At 43.6% G+C, this 19,047-nt stretch overlaps 1 protein-coding gene across 1 annotated transcript in view; it reads left to right on the forward strand.

Annotated features, from left to right (window-relative positions):
• Positions 1-19,047, forward strand: part of LOC118361497 (M-protein, striated muscle-like) — a 42,393-nt gene that overhangs the window by 5,145 nt on the left and 18,201 nt on the right. Inside the window, exons 3-15 of the mRNA XM_035741477.2 lie at positions 5,973-6,104; positions 6,246-6,420; positions 9,263-9,420; positions 9,836-9,928; positions 12,742-12,830; positions 13,065-13,106; positions 14,871-15,032; positions 15,233-15,394; positions 17,163-17,304; positions 17,743-17,942; positions 18,131-18,184; positions 18,465-18,589; positions 18,831-19,014. Of these exons, the coding sequence (XP_035597370.2) occupies positions 5,973-6,104; positions 6,246-6,420; positions 9,263-9,420; positions 9,836-9,928; positions 12,742-12,830; positions 13,065-13,106; positions 14,871-15,032; positions 15,233-15,394; positions 17,163-17,304; positions 17,743-17,942; positions 18,131-18,184; positions 18,465-18,589; positions 18,831-19,014 (1,718 nt within the window). The remainder of the gene's footprint in view (positions 1-5,972; positions 6,105-6,245; positions 6,421-9,262; positions 9,421-9,835; positions 9,929-12,741; positions 12,831-13,064; positions 13,107-14,870; positions 15,033-15,232; positions 15,395-17,162; positions 17,305-17,742; positions 17,943-18,130; positions 18,185-18,464; positions 18,590-18,830; positions 19,015-19,047) is intronic.

The raw sequence follows: 19,047 nt of genomic DNA on the forward strand, positions 1-19,047 counted from the left end.
CCATTTGAGAAGCCAAGGTTATTGAGTCTGCTGATAAGAATTTGGTGATTGGCAAAGTCGCAAGCCTTGGCCAGGTCAATGAAATGGCTGCACAGTACTGTCTTTTATCGATGGCGGTTATGATATCGTTTAAGGACATTGAGCGTGGCTGAGGTGCACCCATGACCAGCTTGGAAACCAGATTGCATAGTGGAGAAGGTACGGTGGGATTCAAAATGGTCGGTGATCTGTTTATTAACTTGGCGTTCGAAGATTATAGTAAGGCAGGGCAGGATGGATATAGGTCTATAACAGTTTGGGTCTAGCGTGTCTCCCCCTTTGAAGAGGAGGATGACCGCGGCAGCTTTCCAATCTTTGGGGATCTCGGATGATTCGAAAGAGAGGTTGAATAGGCTAGTAATAGGGGTTGCAACAATTTTGGTGGATCATTTTAGAAAGAGAGGGTCCAGATTGTCTATCTGGCAAGTTTCTGCAGGGGGTGCTGAAATGTTGGCCGGGGTAGGGGTAGCCAGGTGGAAAGCATGGCCAGCCGTAGAAAAATGCTTATTGAAATGATCGATTGCTGTAGATTTATCGGTGGTGACAGTGTTTCCTATCCTCATTGCAGTGGGCCACTGGGAGGAGGTGCTCTTAATCTCCATGGACTTTAGTGTCCCAAAACGTTTTGGAATTCGTGCTACGGGATGCAAATTTCTGTTTGAAAAAGCTAGCCTTTGCTTTCCTAACTGACTGAGTATATTGTTTTAGGGAGCGTTTGACATTGATGAGGGGTGGTTGTTTGACCGCGGAACCATTACGCACGCAGGCAATGAGGCAGTGATCGTTGAGTTCCTGGTTGAAGACAGCAGAGGTGTAAATAGAGGGCAAATTGGTCAGGATTATGTCTGAGGGTGCCTGTGTTTATGGATTTGGGGTTGTACCTGGTAGGTTCCTTCATAATTTGTGTGAGATTGAGGGCATCTAGCTTAGATTGCAGGACAGCCGGAGTGTTAAGCATGTCCCAGTTTAGGTCACCTAACAACAGTACCAACTCTGAAGATAAATGGGGGGTGATCAATTCACATATGGTGTCCATGGCACAGCTGGGGGCTGAAGGGGGGTCCATAGCAAGCGGCAACGGTGAGAGACTTGTTTCTGGAAAGGTGGATTTTTAAAACTAGAAGCTCAAATTGTTTGGGCACAGACCTTGATAGTATGACAGAACTCTGCAGCCTATCTCTGCACTAGGAGGCTCAATGTTAATATGCATGAAACCAAGGCTTTTAAGGTTACAGAAGTCAACAAATGAGAGCGCCTGGGGAATGGGAGTGATGCTGGGAGCTGCAGGGTCTGGGTTAGCCTCTACATCACCAGAGGAGGAGTAGGATAAGGGTACGCTGAAGGCTATAAGAACTGGTTGTCTAGTACGTTTGGAACAGAGAGTAAAAGGAGCAGATTTATGGGCGCAGAAGAAAAGATTCAAGGCATAATGTACAGACAAGGATATGGTAGGATGTGAGTACAATTTAGGTAAACCTAGGCATTGAGTGACGATGAGAGTCTATAGGCATCATTTAAGCCTGGTGAGGTCACCGCATGTGTGGGGGGTGGAACAAAAGGCCTAGCTAAGGCATTTTGAGCAGGTCTGGAGGATCTACAGTGAAATAAGACAATCCCTAACCAAAACAGCAATAGACTAGGCATATTGACATTAGGCATGTGTAGCCGAGTGATCATAGGGTCCAGTGAGTAGCTAGGCGAGCTGGAGACACGCAGTTTTAGACAGCTCGCAGGCCGGGGCTAGCAGGCTAGCAGATGGGCCTCCGGGTGACTTCGCAACGGAAGAGCCTGTTGAAACCCCCTCAGACAGTTATGTCAGCAGACCAGTCGTGATGGATCGGCGGGGCTCCGTGTCGGCAGTAAAGGGTCCATGCCAATTGGCAAAGGAGGTATTGTAGCCCAGGAATTGGCTGAAGGATCTCTTCGGCTAGCTGGGAGATGGGCCTAGCTCGAGGCTAGCTCCAGGCTAACTGGTGCTTGCTTTGGGACAGAGGCGTTAGCCAGGAGTAACCACTCGCTAGCTAGCTGCTATGATCCGGTGTAAAGGTCCAGAGCTTGCTGTAGGAATCCGGAGATGTGGTAGACAAAAGGCAGTCCAGATATGCTCTGGGTTGATATCACGCTGTGCAGACTGGCTGGAATTGACCAGGCTGAGGCTGGCTGATGTCTGAGTTAACGGTGATGACTGCTAGCAGTGGCTAACTGACTACTAGCTAGTAGCTAGTTAGCTGGCTAGCTTCTGATGGGGGTTCAGATCTGCACCACATTGGGAGAGGCGGGTTACCTCTGTTCAGTCCGTAGATGGAAATTGAGATTAAAAATATAAATTATATATACGAAGAAAACGATATAAACACGGGACAAGACAAACCCGACCTCCGACTGCTACGCCATCTTGGATCGATGACCTTGGTTCATTGTTCAGCCAGTACATCCATTGGGGGCTTCCTCTCGCACTTAACAAATATGCTATTTTGCGTGAGTGCATAAGGCTTTTTAGCATGCTTCTCTTAGAGCCTTCTACTGCGTTGTGATCTGGAGACATGGTTTGAAGTTGGCTATGAGTTAAAGTTGTATTTGGGGTCAGCAGCAGGTAGCCTAGTGGTTAGTGTTGGGCCAGTAACTGAATGGTCGATGGTTAGAATACCCGAGCCAACAAGGTGAAAAATCTGTCTGTGCTCTTTCGCAAGGCACTTAACCCACATTTCCTCCAGGGGAAACAGTGTTTAAACCCTTTACAATGAAGATCTGTGAAGTTACTATGGCTGACCCTGTAAATCAACACATTTCACTGCACCTATCATGTGTATGTGACCATAAAACCTTTTTTGGGGTGTGGATTTTTTCCACCTGTGGATTTCCCAGAACTGTTGAATTCAGCGGTCATTAATCTCTTTCAGTGGTTTGTTATTTGCTGTTTGAATTATTTTAGTTAGGGAATTATTGATGACATATAGGAGTATTTACGAGACTATTCTGGCAATCTATGGCCGGCCTAACAACAGTGGTTGTGACTATATTGAATGATGTGTTGAAATGTTGGCGGTCTCACTCTTATGAACACCTGGCATCTCTAAATACACTGGCCTTGACAGTGTGCATAGGAGGTCAAAGGGTGTCTGTGAAGTGAATGGTGCCTCATTTGGGCCTTTATGTTTGAACCTCATGCTGTCAGGAATTTACCCAGCTTTCCCTGCCTTATGATTAGTGACCTCATTGGTTGAACCATAGTACTCTACCTTGTCACATAGAAATGTACTTATGGCAGGGAATAGAAATTGTGTATTGACAAGATGGATTCAAATCAAACCAAAAAGCCTCAGTAAGTGACATTTTCTCCCCTGTTGATGTTTGAATTGAATAGCCTTTTGCTGTTAATATAGTCTGATGGTGACATAACAGAAGTTATGGAGATTTTCCTGGTATTGTGCAGACATACCAATTGTTCCATAAGGAATTGAATGGGGATTGCCTTGCCTGCATTCCCATTCATCATTATTTATCTATCAACATTTATTTATTTATTGATCTTTATTTTACCAGGTAAGATTACTTTTCTTTTACCGCAATGACCTGGAGAAGATTTACAGGGGGAGGAGAGGGGATAAATGAGCCAATAGGAAGCTGGTGGTGATTAGGTAGCCATGATGGTATGAGGGACAGATTTAGAATTTCAAATCAAATGAACTTTTATTAGTCACATGTGCCGAATGCAACAGGCGGTAGACCTTACAGTGAAATGCTTACTTTACGAGCTCCTAACCAATAATGCATTTTAAACAAAATATGAGTAAGAATAAGAACCTTTTAACCTGTCTCCTCCCCTTTACCTACACTGGTTTGAAGTGGATTTAACAAGTGACATCAATAATGGATCATGGAATTCACCTGGATTCACCTGGATTCACCTGGTCAGTCTGTCATGAAAAGAGCTAGTTTTGTTCACTCAGTGTACATTGTATGCACACATAGGAAATACATATGGCACTGTTTCATATTGTCTAGATTTTTTATATTTTTTTGCCTATAAGGCACTGTACTGTTAATTATGTGTTGATTTACTTGTGAGAATCAATTTGGTGTAACCTAAATAATGGTTGTTTTGGATGTTTGGTTTGTATTGTCAGATGTGTGGGTTTTCAGCTGAGATCCTTTGTAAACTCAGCAAAAAAAGAAACATCCTCTCACTGTCAACTGAGTTTTATTTTCAGCAAACTTAACGTGTTAATATTTATATGAACATACAACAACTGAGACATAAACTGAACGAGTTCCACAGACATGTGACTAACAGAAATTAAATAATGTGTCCCTGAACAAAGGGGGGGGATCAAAATGAAAAGTGACTGTCAGTATCAGGTGTGGCCACCAGCTGCATTAAGTACTGCAGTGCATCTCCTCCTCATGGACGGGACCATATTCGCCAGTTCTTGCTGTGAGATGTTACCCCACTCTTCCACCAAGGGACCTGCAAGTTCTCAGACATTTCTGGGGGGAATGGCCCTAGCCGTCACCCTCCGATCCAACAGGTCCCAGACGTGCTTAATGGGATTGATATCCGTGCTCTTCTCTGGCCATGGCAGAGCACTGACATTCCTGTCTTGCAGGAAATCACACACAGAACGAGCAGTATGGCTGGTGGCATTGTCATGCTAGTGGGTCATGACAGAATGAGCCTGCAGGAAGGGTACCACATGAGGGAGGAGGATGTCTTCCCTGTAACGCACAGCGTTGATTGCCTGCAATGACAGGCTCCAGAGTACAGGCCTCGGTGTAACGCTCATTCCTTCAACGATAAACGCAAATCCGACCATCACCCCTGGTGAGACAAAACCGCGACTCGTCGGTGAAGAGCACTTTTTGCCAGTCCTGTCTGGTCCAGCGACAGTGTGTTTATGACCATAGGTGATGTTTTTGCCGGTGATGTCTGGTGAGGACCTGCCTTACAACAGGCCTACAAGCCCTCAGTCAAGCCTCTCTCAGCCTATTGCGGACAGTCTGAGCACTGATGGAGGGATTGTGCGTTCCTGGTGTAACTCGGGCAGTTGTTGTTGCCATCCTGTACCTAACCTGCAGGTGTGAAGTTTGGATGAACCGATCCTGTGCAGGTGTTGCAACACGTGGTCTGAAACTGTGGAGACGATCAGCTGTCCATCCTGTCTCCCTGTAGCGCTGTCTTAGGCATCTCACAGTACGGACATTGTTTATGGTTCATTGAACAAGCTTGGGAAACAGTGTTTAAACCCTTTACAATGAAGATCTGAAGTTATTTGGATTTTTTTCAAATGATCTTTGAAAGACTGGGTCCTGAAAAAGGGACATTTCTTTTTCTGCTGAGTTTATTTTTGGGGGATTTTATCATCCTCAAGTGAGGGACATCAAGGAGATTAACATTCAAAAGCTTGTTCAGTACATGAAGGCAAATTTGGTCATGATCGCCACCAGTTTTTTTTATTCACAGGACAGGACACCTACTCTCCTATGACCACAATGTTTAGTTTCATTCCATCTCATTGGTCTTTAAAAAAATGTTTTGTTGGTCCTATGTTTAAAGAATTTGATGTTTCAAAACTGCACACTGGTGACTACAGACGATTGACCCGGTCTTAATTCAGTCTTTTATTTTGTCATTGCAGACATGTCATTACACAGCATGAACAAGCAATGCATATCTCTTATAGCTAGACCAAGTTTGTTGGCAGTCATCGCTCTGCTGTGCAAAGGGTTTTCTCTTTCTTCTTTGCACAGTTTGAGATATTTATTAGAAACGCAGCTAAACCCATCCAAGCTACCCTCCCTTGTTGATGACTAATATACCCAATAATACAACCTTTCTCCTCCTCATCTAGCCCTTCAGATTACATTGGCATGACTTGATGTTATTACACTGAGTTAGGTTGACACTGCTGTATTGACATTATCCTGTGTCTTAGACTTAGTGCATCGTACTCTGGGCTGGAGGAGAGCAGACTGAGCCCAATCCCCAAGAGAGCCAAGCCCACCTACCTGGCTATGGACAAAGAGAACCAGATCATCGGCTATGTAATGCCCATCTTCAGGGGCAGGTAAACAAATCAACCACCTATGAGCCGTAGCGATGCGGAGAAGTCAGGGACATTTTGATTTCAGTGAGTGATTCTGACCAATGACCATGAAAATGACCCCACTGCCCACTCTCCTCCCTGGCTTTGCTCCGACCACCTTAGTCAGGAGTATGCCAGTGGGCTTTCAGATACGGAGGAGGCCCGGATGAAAGAGAGTGCTGGATACATGGCCCGGAGGAATCTGTTCACCAGTGGGTTAGAGATGGAGAGGACGGAGCAGACGTCGAGGAAGGTGTCCACGCGCCAATCAGCCGAGCACATCTCCCTGAGCAAGCGGGTTAGTGCAGGAGTTTGATGTCATAGAGGGAAGTTTTCCTTTATCCCATCACATTGAGCAATACGGCATAATGCACTCCTTCGTGACATCATAATGGGAATATTGAGTCTTTGTCATGTCATAGATGTCAGTAGGGCTGTGCAATTAATCGAATTCACATCAAAATCGCAATGTTTACATGTGCATTATCCATTTTGCAGAAGCGTTCAATATTTTGAAACGCCACTCAGCTGCATGTAACAGGCTCTCCTCTAGCTGCAGCCCAATTTGGTGACCGGAGTATTGGCGAGTGGGTGTGTCGAAAGGAGTGGGTGTATGGAAAGCGAATCAGCTAATTGGGCATATTTGTTGCCCCTCAAGACTGTTTTATGGGTTTGATTAGGCTGCAGAGCGAAGCGAGTTGCTTCTTACTGGGTATCACGATCGTGTTGCCGGCAGTAGCTAACGTGCCAATTTTTTTTCTCTCACATTATTTTATGTCAAGTAGAATTAGCAGCCTACACAAGAAATAACTAATATTGATAACCAATCTAGATGTCACCTTGATTACATACAGCCTACTAATAAATGGGACAGAGTGCCCTTCGCTCCAGCTTGACAAGCACTACCGTCTGGCAATGGCGTAGGAAGTAGCTACCTAATACCCTAAATCAAGGGAACAGTCAAAGTAAGCAAACTCATGAAGCAACAGTACACCCATCAGTACTTTTAATAAAAACATGTATAGGTTTATAATTATTTGTGTTAAACTAACAGTGAAGTCCGACTCATCCTCTGGCTTCGAAACAGAGGTACAATCTCTCACGGTATAGTAGATCAATGTAAGGTTGTTTAATGGTAAGAAACGTAATTACAAAAAACACAGCTCAATCAAAACAGTCTAACCTATAGCAGAGCACTTTTGACACACCCACTTCTTTCCACATGCCCACTACTTTCCTTTCGACACCCACTTGCCCATACTCCCATACTCCCATACTCCCTCTTGTAGCTGCGTCACACAAAAACCCACCCCCTGTCACTCAAGCAGCGCAGTCACTCCTCCTAGTTGTTAGATTCACTCTAAAATTGCATGCTGTTTTGTTAGGTCAAATGCAGTCAACACATTGGGCGGAATAGATTATGCTCGGCGAAAGCGGGGAGGGAGGAGCGCCATTCTCAAATCAAACAGATCTGTGCCACTCTGACATTTTGTCAACAAGGCAGCATGGTGCATCGCCCAGAAACATACACCATCTCTTTTCCAAAAAAATACATGAAAATCGTTTCCATTTGGAAGGGAGATAAAGCTTGAGGGCAATCACTTTTGCATGTGAAAACACAAAATTCAAAATTCTTTGAGTGAATCCTACTCATTACTCCACTTGCTTCTACGTCACTTTGTTTTGAGCCGATTTTCGCGGTGTGTTTTGAAAGGGGCACCTGGCTCACGCCTGGGGGACAGCCCAGTTCCAAAACGAATGCAATCAACTATTGCCCGGTGCAAATCACGCCTACACAGGTGCCAGGCGAGATTAATCAAACCCCTGTATTGTTCCAAACATGAACGTTGCTTCTTTAAATATAAATAAATAGATAGAAATAGAATTCCAACAGTTCGCCGACGTGTTTGGAATGATATCGCATGTCCAATCGCAATATTTGGTAAAACAAATCGCAATTAGTTTTTTTTGGCCCATATCGTGTTAGCCCTACAGTAGATGCCGCAATTCCTTTGTGACATCACATTGGGGAATGCTGGATAATGCTCTCCCTCGTAACATCATAATGGGGTAGTTTGACTTGCGACTGAACAATACCTTCTCTTGTTACACCACAGAGTGACATTATTTCCCTCATCGACAAAGAGAAGAGTATAAATGTATGATCTTAATTTGATCAACATTTTGTTTATTAGACAGCAGCAAATGCAAACTTGTAATGTATTCAAGGTTTTAAAAGGCTTCTAAAATCGAAAAGAAATGATAAATGAATGTTTACTGGTCATGAAAAGCATGCAGTATAATAGAGCTAAATATGGAATAATCGTAAATACGTAGTTCTGACTATACTCTTCTTCAAGGTGATATTAAAACCAAGTAGTTATAACATTTATTTAACTACGTGCCGTTTAAGGGATTGTTATCAATAGTTTTAGCGGAGCTGGGGTCTCCTTGGCCCCCAGCAGCCAAATCAAACGCTCTACACTGTTTTACACTATGACATAATATTGATAATGACCTTTTCACCTTTATGACATCACAGAGAAGAATATTCACCTTTGTGACATCACAGAGGAGAATAATCACTAAATTACTATCATAGATGGGAATACCGTAAGAAATCTATTAGCAAAGTATCACAGGAAATGTATTGTCATAAGAGCAATGTTTCTTTCCATGGATTAATTATACTCTGCTTCCCCTTCCCATGGAAGGTTACTTGTGTCCCTCATTCAAATGTTTATGTCAAGGCATATCCTGCCACATTCACTCAGGAGGATCATAAAAGCTACAGTGTCCCTTGATTGGGGCACACACTGTACTTAGTCTATCACTTTTCTGCCAGCACGTCATGCCACTGGGTGCTACATTCAGTGTTCAGAGAGCATTATAGGATTATGTGTTGAGGGTTATTGGATTCAGCTCTAAGAAATGAATTGCCAAGCAAATGCCTAGTAAATGCTTTGTTTGCTTCAAGGATGCATCGCAAATGTGTTATGAATTCATGGGGAATGCTTGTTTTCTACAGGCTTCTGGGGGTATAGTGTTTTACAGTTGCACCTGAGAATGTGTTATTGTAAAGGCTCTATAAATGCCACACGAAGGCTCTATAAAGGTTAATTGAACACACTGATCCCCAGATCTATGAGAACGAGGAGTACCACAAGTGTATGAATGAGGATAGCCTGATGCATGCCCCGGAGTTTGTGATTAAGCCTCGCTCCCACACGGTGTGGGAGAAGCAGTGTGTCAGGCTGCACTGCACCGTCTCTGGATGGCCTGACCCACGCGTTGTCTGGTGAGTACTGCACACATACACACTTAGGCACGCACACACACACCACCCTGGATAAACCTTGACATGACCAACTGATCACTAACACAATACACACCAAATCAATCCCGTATGGATAGAGCATCAGCAATTGTTGTCCTCTCAATCCTATCCTCATGTCATTGCACTAAAACACTAAAAAACGCACTATACATCTCTGGTGTCTACCTAGCTTCTCTGTCTTGTCTCTCCTTGATTCTGATCTGTACTTTTTAAACTCTATTTTCCTCCTTTTCATAATCCTCTCTGCTTCCCTTGCCTTCTCTTGTCTCTCCTTGATTCTGATCTGTACTTTTTAAACTCTATTTTCCTCCTTTTCATAATCCTCTCTGCTTCCCTTGCCTTCTCTTGTCTCCTCCTGTCCTCATTTCACAACAAGGTACAAAAACAATGTGACAATCGATCCAATGGCCCGCCCCGGCAAATATAAGCTACAAAGCAGCTACAACATGCATTCACTCGAGATCGACAGGTAGGCACACCCCCAAAGCCACAGGGTCTTTCAGTATGTGTCAATCGTCCCAGAGTTGGAGTGCTGATTTAGGATCAGTCTTTCATTTTTAGATCACAATGTATTAGATTACATGGACAGTGGAGCTCTGATCCTAGATTAGCATTCATACTCTAAGGGTGCTTTCACACTTTGGTTCCTTTCAGCCAATTGTTGTGTACTGAGTGTGGTTTGCTTAAATTTATGTGCAGTGTGAATGCTCCAAAGGAACTCAAACCCCTCAAAAGAACCCCAAAGCGAACCAAACTGAGACCATCTCGAGAGCTGGTCTGAGTTCGGTTCACTTGAAGTCTCCGGTTTGGTTCCCTTTTTTAGTAGAATGTGAACACAAAGCTTACCAGGTTAATTTATCATTATTCTCACACCTAGCACTAGGCTACTGCAACACAGTTTTCCCTGCTATAACCCATCAGATTGGTGCCAAAAATGCTAAGTGCTAAATGTGCAGGTTGGCAGTACAATTTGGAGTACAGAATTTTCAATTAAAGCATTATTTAATCTGCAATTATTATTCTGCCATTTATCCTATTACCAGTAATTTTACATGTAAATATTATATTTAATTATAATTTGTACGTCTTATTTTTTAAAAACTGAATGCAAACTATTAACTTCCAAAATGTATGTAGGTACATCTCTGGCTGTCTGATAACAGGTTCTGATGGTATGGCTTGCCGTGCACTGTGTATTTACCCAGAGTGCATTTTTTTGTTGTTGATTAATTTAACCTTGTATTTCACCTTTTTATTTAACTAAGCAAGTCAGTTAAGAACACATTTACAATGACGGCCTAGAAACAGTGGGTTAACTGCCTTGTTCAGGGGCAGAAAGACAGATTTTTAGTTTGTCAGCTCAGGGATTCAATCTAGCAACCTTTCGGTTACTGGCCCAACGCTCTAACCGCTAGGCTACTTGGCGCCCCAAAATGAGGGGCATTGAGTGAATGTTGGAAAAATATATAGTTTCCTTTCTAAACATAGCAATGTCAATGCAAACAGGACTCAGACCACAAAATAGGTGAAGTTAACTAGCAAAAGAGTTGCGTCCTCATTCAAAGGTAAGGGCAGTGTGAATACAAAGAGAACGGTGTTATTTTGCTGCTTTTTTTTTTTACCCCAGAGTTCACTTTAAAGAGGACTGAGATCAGTTATTTTAAAGAAGAATATATGTGGAAACAACATGACACTTCATATGGGCCAGGTCTTCTCTCTGTGGTGGCTCATTGCTGTGAATTAACAGATACTATTAAACAGCCATCTCTGGCCATGGTATAATTTCAGTATGATGTCACCACCAAGTCCCTAAAGTCTCAAGGATCCGCCCCCTTTTTTTTCAATTTTGGCCTAAAATGACATACCTAAATTGAACTGCCTGTAGCTCAGGACCTGAAGCAAGGATATGCATATTCTTTATACCATTTGAAAGGAAACACCTTGAAGTTTGTGTAAATGTTAAATTAATATAGGAGAATATAACACATTAGATCTGGTAAAAGATAATACAAAGGAAAAAAAACTTTATTTATTTGTATTTCTTTTTGTACCGTCTTTGAAATGCAAGAGAAGACCATAATGTTATGCCAGCCCAGGTGCAATTTACTAGATGGCAGCAGTTTATGTGCAACATTTTAGACTGATCCAATTAACAATTGCATTTCTGTTCAAAATGATGAATCAAGACTGCCCAAATGTGCCGAATTGGTTTATTAATTTTCATAACATAATTAATTTTCATAACTGTGCACTCTCCTCAAACAATAGCATGGTATTATTGCACTGAAATAATTGTTGTAAATTGGACAGTGCAGTTAGATTAACAATCATTTTAGCTTTCTGACAATATCAGATGTGTCTATGTCCTGGGAAATGTTCTTGTTACTTTCAACTTCATGCTAATCACATTAACCTACGTTAGCTCAACCATCCTGCGAGGGACCCACCGATCCTGTAGAAGTTCACCCCTTCATGGTGTAATACAATCACCCCTCTCAAAGGTCATAGTAGGCCAGCGTGTGTGGGCAGACTGACAACCCTGGGAATGCTTGGATGGGCTCACACTGTGAACTTGTGGGACAGTGGATTTCAGTTGTTAGAAATATGATTTGAAATGTGTGAAATCAATACCCCTCTCTGACTGACACTGTATCTGTCGGTCTGTCCGTCCGTCTGCCTGTCCATCTGTCAGTGCCCTTTGCTCTGTTGTGTATCGACAGACACCAGAAATCTGTTGGTGAAGGCCATACATTAACCGGGCCTTTTCGCAGCTTGCCTTTTTGATAACAAAGAGGACGTCAAAAGATAAATTCTCTGGCGATAGAGAGATCCTGTTGTGGCTTGTTTTTTTAAAAGTCATTTCACCAAGGACTAAACACTTAAGTGTCTCGAGCTGTTTCAGTCCGAACAGCTTTTGAAGTTCTCTCATAGTCTCAAACTCAACCATACGTGTTGTATGTACTAAGCAGTATAGGTAATCCACCATGGAAAGTTGGATAGCATGTTTCCATGACATAATCTAACCACACATAACTTTCATACAAAAACCCATATCACCTGACACGTTATGACATCAGTGTCTATTTATTCCCAGAGTATTCCCGGCCTGGAGTTCTGGAGCATTTTACAGTCCCAGCTCACATAGCTGTGTGTTGATTTATATGGCGGAGTTGGGAGGGGTGGGGGTATTTATGTACACTTGAACCATTAGGAGACAGAAACGTGTGTGTGTGTGTATATGAGACATTGATTCAGCTGGTCTTCTCTCTCTTCTCGTTTCAGATGTGATTTTGATGATACTGCACAGTATCGTGTTTCTGCCATGAACAGCAGGGGAGAACTCTCTACCTTTGCCTCTGTCGTTGTTAAGAGTATGTTTATAAAGTATAGTTCTCAAAGTCTGGTGCTTCCACAATGAACTAGACAATATTCCCCAGTATCACCCCATTGACACAGTGATTTAACCTAGTTTACGATCTTTCTTAGTGCTGCTTTAACTTGGTCCGGTTTCAAGTCTCCTCTGTGTGAAAGGATCACATATTTCTGTTGACTACAACACCGCAATAACATGCTAATAATAAGTACCTGTGTTCATTCTACCCTAGGATTTAAAGGAGAGGTAGAGGAGGCTCTCCCCATGCCCAGACGTAAGTCAGAGGAATATCATTTATTGGAAAAATATACTCAATACTCATAAAATAATATATTTTATTAATACTCATCCATATGTATTTATGGATGTGTGCATACCACCTTACTAAACAGTATTAACATAACCTATTGAGAGTATGCTAAGCTGGAACACTGGTTTTGAGGAGGGGGCTGGAGGGAGGTGGTGGGGGGGACCTGGGGATGCTATGGGTGCTATTGAACGAACAGCTTTTTCGTTCCCTTGACGCTGGGCGTAGGAAAGTCAACAGACAACGAAGGTAACAGGGTCACTGAAGCTCTGCGCTGGTTTGATGACGTTTTGGTCAACTTGGTGAATTCACTGAGTGTCACTCAATGTGTGTGCACGATCCCTATTATGTGCATCTGTTTGGAAAGATCCTGTGATAATATCTTTCAATTGCCTGGGAAAGACCCACCGATGGTTCAGCATGACCATAAAAAGCACTACATTTGTCATAAACAAGAGAATACCTGAACATTTTGGCAAGTGAATGGTTTTTGAAATTGTATGCAAGTCATAGAGCCTTGAAAGTTAAATACTGTAAACTAGAGTGACATAGAGAATACATTGAGACATATACACTGTAGTTTACAACCTGGATCATTGATTTGAGACTATAGATTACTGCACTTAGTAGTTGTTTAGTCACATTCATTACCCTTTTTTAATTCATAAACGGGACTTGGATTCTAAAATCGGACACGTGGGTTTGAAGTCTTTATCTCCTACTGGGTTTAATATGTCAAATGTACATCACTGTCTACTGCATGATGTGACCCCCTCCCCCAGTTTCCCCAGTGCTGTTTGTACACAACAATCTGTAGCGATTTTTTTTAATGTCTGAACAGTGTACTTAATGATGTTAATGTGGGTTTTGTGTTGTCCTTCGGGTACATGGTCTCCCTGTACACGCCTCTGTCTGTTTGAAGAGCTTGGCCAGAGTCTGTGTAGGGTTCTTTTTTTATTTCACTTGTTCTTGGGAGGGGAAGGGTAAAATGTAATGCTACCGGATAATATTTAGTTACATCATCAATCATCCTAAAGTGTCTAAAATGTATTTTGTAGCTCAATAAAGTTACTATAAGATGGACATGAAATGTGAATGGGAGAAATTGCTATAGGCCAGTGTTTCCCAACTCGTCAGTACCCCAACAGTACATATTTTTGTTATAGCCCTGGACAAGCACACCTGATTCAATTCGTCAACTAATCAAGCCCTCTCAATTAGTTAAATTAGGTGTGCTTTTCCAGAGTTACAAAAAAAAGTGTCCTGTTGAGGATACTCGTGGACACTGCTATAGGAGATACTGACTTTGGTTGTTGGACACATGCAAAGAGACAGTGGCCAGGTAAACAAAACCAATGCATGGCTTTGCTGTCTAACCTTGTTCATAGATTACTCACAGGGAAGGAAATCAATGTGTTATTTTGGAATTTGGGTGAACTATCCCTTTAAGAGCATTTACTTGCTCTTTGTTCGTCCATCCCTTTTGATTTGAATAATAATGCAGACAGGTGTCTTAAGGCAGCTCCCCGCACCTCTCTGATTCAGAGGGGCTGGATTAAATGCGGAAGACACCTTCTCAGTTGAATGCATTCAGTTGTACAACTGTCTAGGTATCCCCCTTTCCTTTTTCCTAAATTTGAGGTGTGTCACACAACGCATACTGTTGCATGATGGGAACAAAATAGCAACCTAACCTCTAACCTTACGTTACTTGATGCTCCTTCCTGTCAGATGGCATCGTCTCTGAGTATGGCATCACCTTCGAGACTCACATCGTGGATGGGTTTGGCGTGTCATTCGGACGGGAGGGCGAGACCATGAGCCTGGGTGCCATGGTCATCATTTCCCCCAACCTGGCACGTTACCAGCCCATGGTGCAGTGGTACAGAGACGGTAGGTGATGCCCCAGAGATCTAGGAACTCTTGGCGGAGGTTTAATAAGGTTACATGGACAGGGAAGATCTGATCCTAGATCAGCACTCCTATTCTGAGCTAGTTGATACATATGCCCCTGGGCTATGGGATTTATTTGAGATGCTCCTTGATGAGGAAGGGCAGCCATTTTAACCTGATCTCGCTTCTTTGTCTATCAGATGTTCTTCTGCAGCCCTCCAAGTGGTGTCAGATGCTCTGGAGTGGAGACAAGGCCACGCTGACCCTGACACACCTGAACAAGGAGGACGAGGGGCTCTACACCCTGCGCATTACCACCAAGACTAAATATGAGACATATTCTGCTTACGTCTTTGTCAGAGGTGGGGACCTTCACCATGAGCAAAACTGAACACCACTGCTCTCTGTCACATTATCACTCCTCAGTTGATTACATGCCTTGTTTAACTGATTTTATTTTTCACAGTGTGTGTGTGTGTTTGAGTGCAGACAGTATGGCCACTTGTTTACCCCCTCTCTGTTTCCATTGGCCTGTCTCATGTTCTATAGTGTGATTGACAGTTTATCGTCAACGTCACACAGACATCTCAACTGGCACCAGATAACAATGTAATCATGGTCCGTGTGTGTGTGTGTGTGTTCTTATATATACATTGGAGTTGAACCATAGCAGTCTCTGGTTAAACTTACCTCCGCATATAATGGAACTCACTCATTATGACTATAGTAGAGTCAATCAACTCCTGTCACAATCTCTGGCCTGGTTTTGTATAACATGGGAAAAATGATGCAAGCTGACGCCGCCAATTTATTCATTAAGGTCCACTCTTAGCACCTTTTTTTCTATCTAGAACCATGTCCCCATAAGTTAACCCTTTTTCGGTTCCATGTAGAACAGTGGAGGCTTCTGAGGGGGGGATGGCTCATAATAATGTCTGGAACGGCGCGAATGGAATTGCAAACATATGGAAACCATGTGTTTGGCGTATTTGATACCATTCCATCGATTCCGCTCCAGCCATTACCACAAGCCCATCCTCCCCAATTAAGGTGCCACCAACCTCCTGTGATGTAGAACCCTTTTTACAGAGGCTTCCTACATTGAACCCAAAGGGGTTCTCCTGTTGGGGACAGCCGAAGAACCCTCTTGGAACCACCCTTTTTTCTAAGCGTGTATTGACCTCTGTTCCATGTTACTCATTCTCTTGCTAACAGATGGAACTTGTGCTCTGTAGAGTGGATGGAAATGGGCCTTGCTCTCTCTGTCATGGTTCAGGGTTGCTCTGTAAAGGAGAGGCCATGTACAGTCGCTCCCTGTGGACACAGAGACCCCATTGCAGTCGAGAGACGAATAAGGCCAGGCTATTCTCAGTGAGCTCAGATCTGAAATGGGTTTGGCTGGGAACAGAGGTTGATGATACTGTATATGTCTCTTCCAGGAGAGACAATTGCCTGCTGAGTCTCCTTATAAGCCACAGGGCTTTCTTGTTCTCGCTCGCTCGCTCCATCTGTTATCTGTCTCTTTCACTCTCTCTATCTTACAGACACACACACAGTAAAATATAATACCAGGCAGTATATAGTCCTACAGTATATACAGCTAACGTAGACATATACATAGACATACAGTCCCCAGACCACATAAGTGGCTAATTTTGTTTCTCACTTTATTGAAAGCATGTGTTCTGTCTTTTTAAGCATCACCTCTCTTGTCCCCTTTAACTGAGAGGCACGCTGCTGCTATTACTGGGATGTGTTTAACTTAAAGGCTAGTAGCATTCCTGGCACTTAGCTGTGGAGCCACGTAGTTCAGCAGGCGGGGTACAGCACTATATGTTGGCACTGTATCAAAACAACAAGCCTCAATCAAAGCACTGTACACTATAGAGATCTTATCATGCACTATGGATTCTATATGTAATTCTATGCCTTATAACTCAATACAAAAAAGTCAAGGAAATGTACATCAACTGTGATCTGTACACACTCTGGTTGTGTGTTTTGTGTTAGTCTGATAAGATATTTTACTGTGTGTGTGTTTGTGAGAGAGAGAGCGAGAACTAATGAGAAGGGAGGAAGAAAATACTACACCAGCACATTTGACTGGCAATGTGTATGTTCCTGTATCAGATGCCGATGCGGAGGTGGAGGGAGCCCCTGGTGCCCCACTGGATGTGACGTGTCAGGACGCCAATAAGGATTACGTCATCGTGACCTGGAAGCAGCCGGCTGTGGACGGTGGCAACTCCATCCTGGGCTACTTTGTGGACAGGTCAGTACCATCCCCCATCACTACATGCCCGTTCTGGTAGGGCCCCTAACCTTAAGGTTAGGCTCCACAATGCCACCCGGATGAGAGACCTCAAGAGTGGAGTCGAAGGGAAAAACCCTTGGCTTATCATGACACGGCTAGGAGAACGTTCCTCTCCCTTTTTAGCGCCCCTTGTACCGCCATTCACTCCAGTTACAACTGCAGATAACCTAGAAGAAGGGGGACAGATGTTTTTCCTGATCATGTGACCTGACCTCTTAAAAAAAAAAAAATAAAAAAAAACATGTGAAATGACCTCGTTATGGCTATAACAAGGGCCCAGAGTTTTTCCCGATCTTACCAATAGACCTAACTCCGGGCCTTATCAAGAAGCCCGTACCAAGTTTGTTACCGAATGTCTGATGGAATGAATTCTGTCTCTTTGCGCCCTGTGTTCAGGTGTGAGGTTGGTACCACACACTGGAGCCAGTGTAATGACACCCCCATTAAGTTTGCCCGTTTCCCCGTGACGGGGTTGGTGGAGGGGCGCTCCTACACCTTTCGCGTGCGTGCCGTCAACAAGTCTGGCATGAGTCGGCCATCCCGCACCTCTGAGGTGGTGGCAGCTATGGATCCTGCCGACCGCATGCGTATGAGAGGTATGGTGGGCACCCCGATCTGGCATCTGCCCCTCCCTGTCTGTCTGTCTTCTCCCACATTGTCTTATGGTACTGCTAAAGTCTTATGTTGTGAGTATGTAACTTTGTGATGTCTTTTAGTATTATGCATATCTTTTCTTGTTAGTAACTATGCATCAGTAACATTCTCCTCTTCCAATGGCCTTCAGGTACCTCTGCACCCTGGACCGGCCAGATCATTGTCACTGAGGAGGAGCCTGCAGGTAGGAAGGAAATGCTTTTGCACTATTCAGTGATGATCAATACTCTCATGCTGCTATAGTTCTAAAAAAAAGACCTAGTGTTCTTTGATTGGAAGGATAATGAAAGCTCTAGTCTAGATCAATAGCCTGGTTGCCAGTCTGTTGCTCTTGCCAACTCCTTGTGGAATTGTCACGTTTGGCTTAACAATGACACTGGAATAGGCAAGAGCACAAACTGATCTGGGACCAGGCTTTGAGATCAAACCCCTTACACATTATTTTTCACATTACTTCCTATCAGAGGGTGTAGTCCCTGGCAGACCCAAAGAACTGGAGGTCACTGAGGCCACCAAGAACTATGTGGTTCTGAGCTGGAAACCCCCGGGAGAGCGAGGCCACGAGGGCATCATGTACTATGTGGAGAAGGTGAGGAATAAATACTGAAATCATATACCTTATCTGTAGCGTGACTCATCTGATCAACTTAACCACCACTATTATCCATAACAACCACCATATCAAAATAATTCAGTAAGTAATCATGATTCTGTTATTTTTTTTATTTCAGAGTTTCTATCTGGAAATAGAGTATTATATACTGTGGTACTGCAGGTTTGGAGGGTTGGAGCCCTACTCTTAACTGCTTTGCATTGCATTGTGTGGTTAGTGTGTGTCTGGTACAGACAGCTGGCAGAGGGTGAACACCGAGATCCCGGTGAAGTCTCCTCGCTACGCCCTGTTTGACCTGGCTGAAGGGAAGGCCTACAGATTCCGTGTGCGCTGCTGCAACTCCGCTGGTGTGGGCGAGCCTTCAGAGGCCACCGAGGCCACCACTGTCGGGGACAAGCTGGGTGAGGGGGTCACGGGTCACACTTCACACGCCA

The sequence above is a fragment of the Oncorhynchus keta genome, chromosome 28, assembly GCF_023373465.1.
Source record: "Oncorhynchus keta strain PuntledgeMale-10-30-2019 chromosome 28, Oket_V2, whole genome shotgun sequence".
NCBI classification, from domain to species: domain Eukaryota; kingdom Metazoa; phylum Chordata; class Actinopteri; order Salmoniformes; family Salmonidae; genus Oncorhynchus; species Oncorhynchus keta.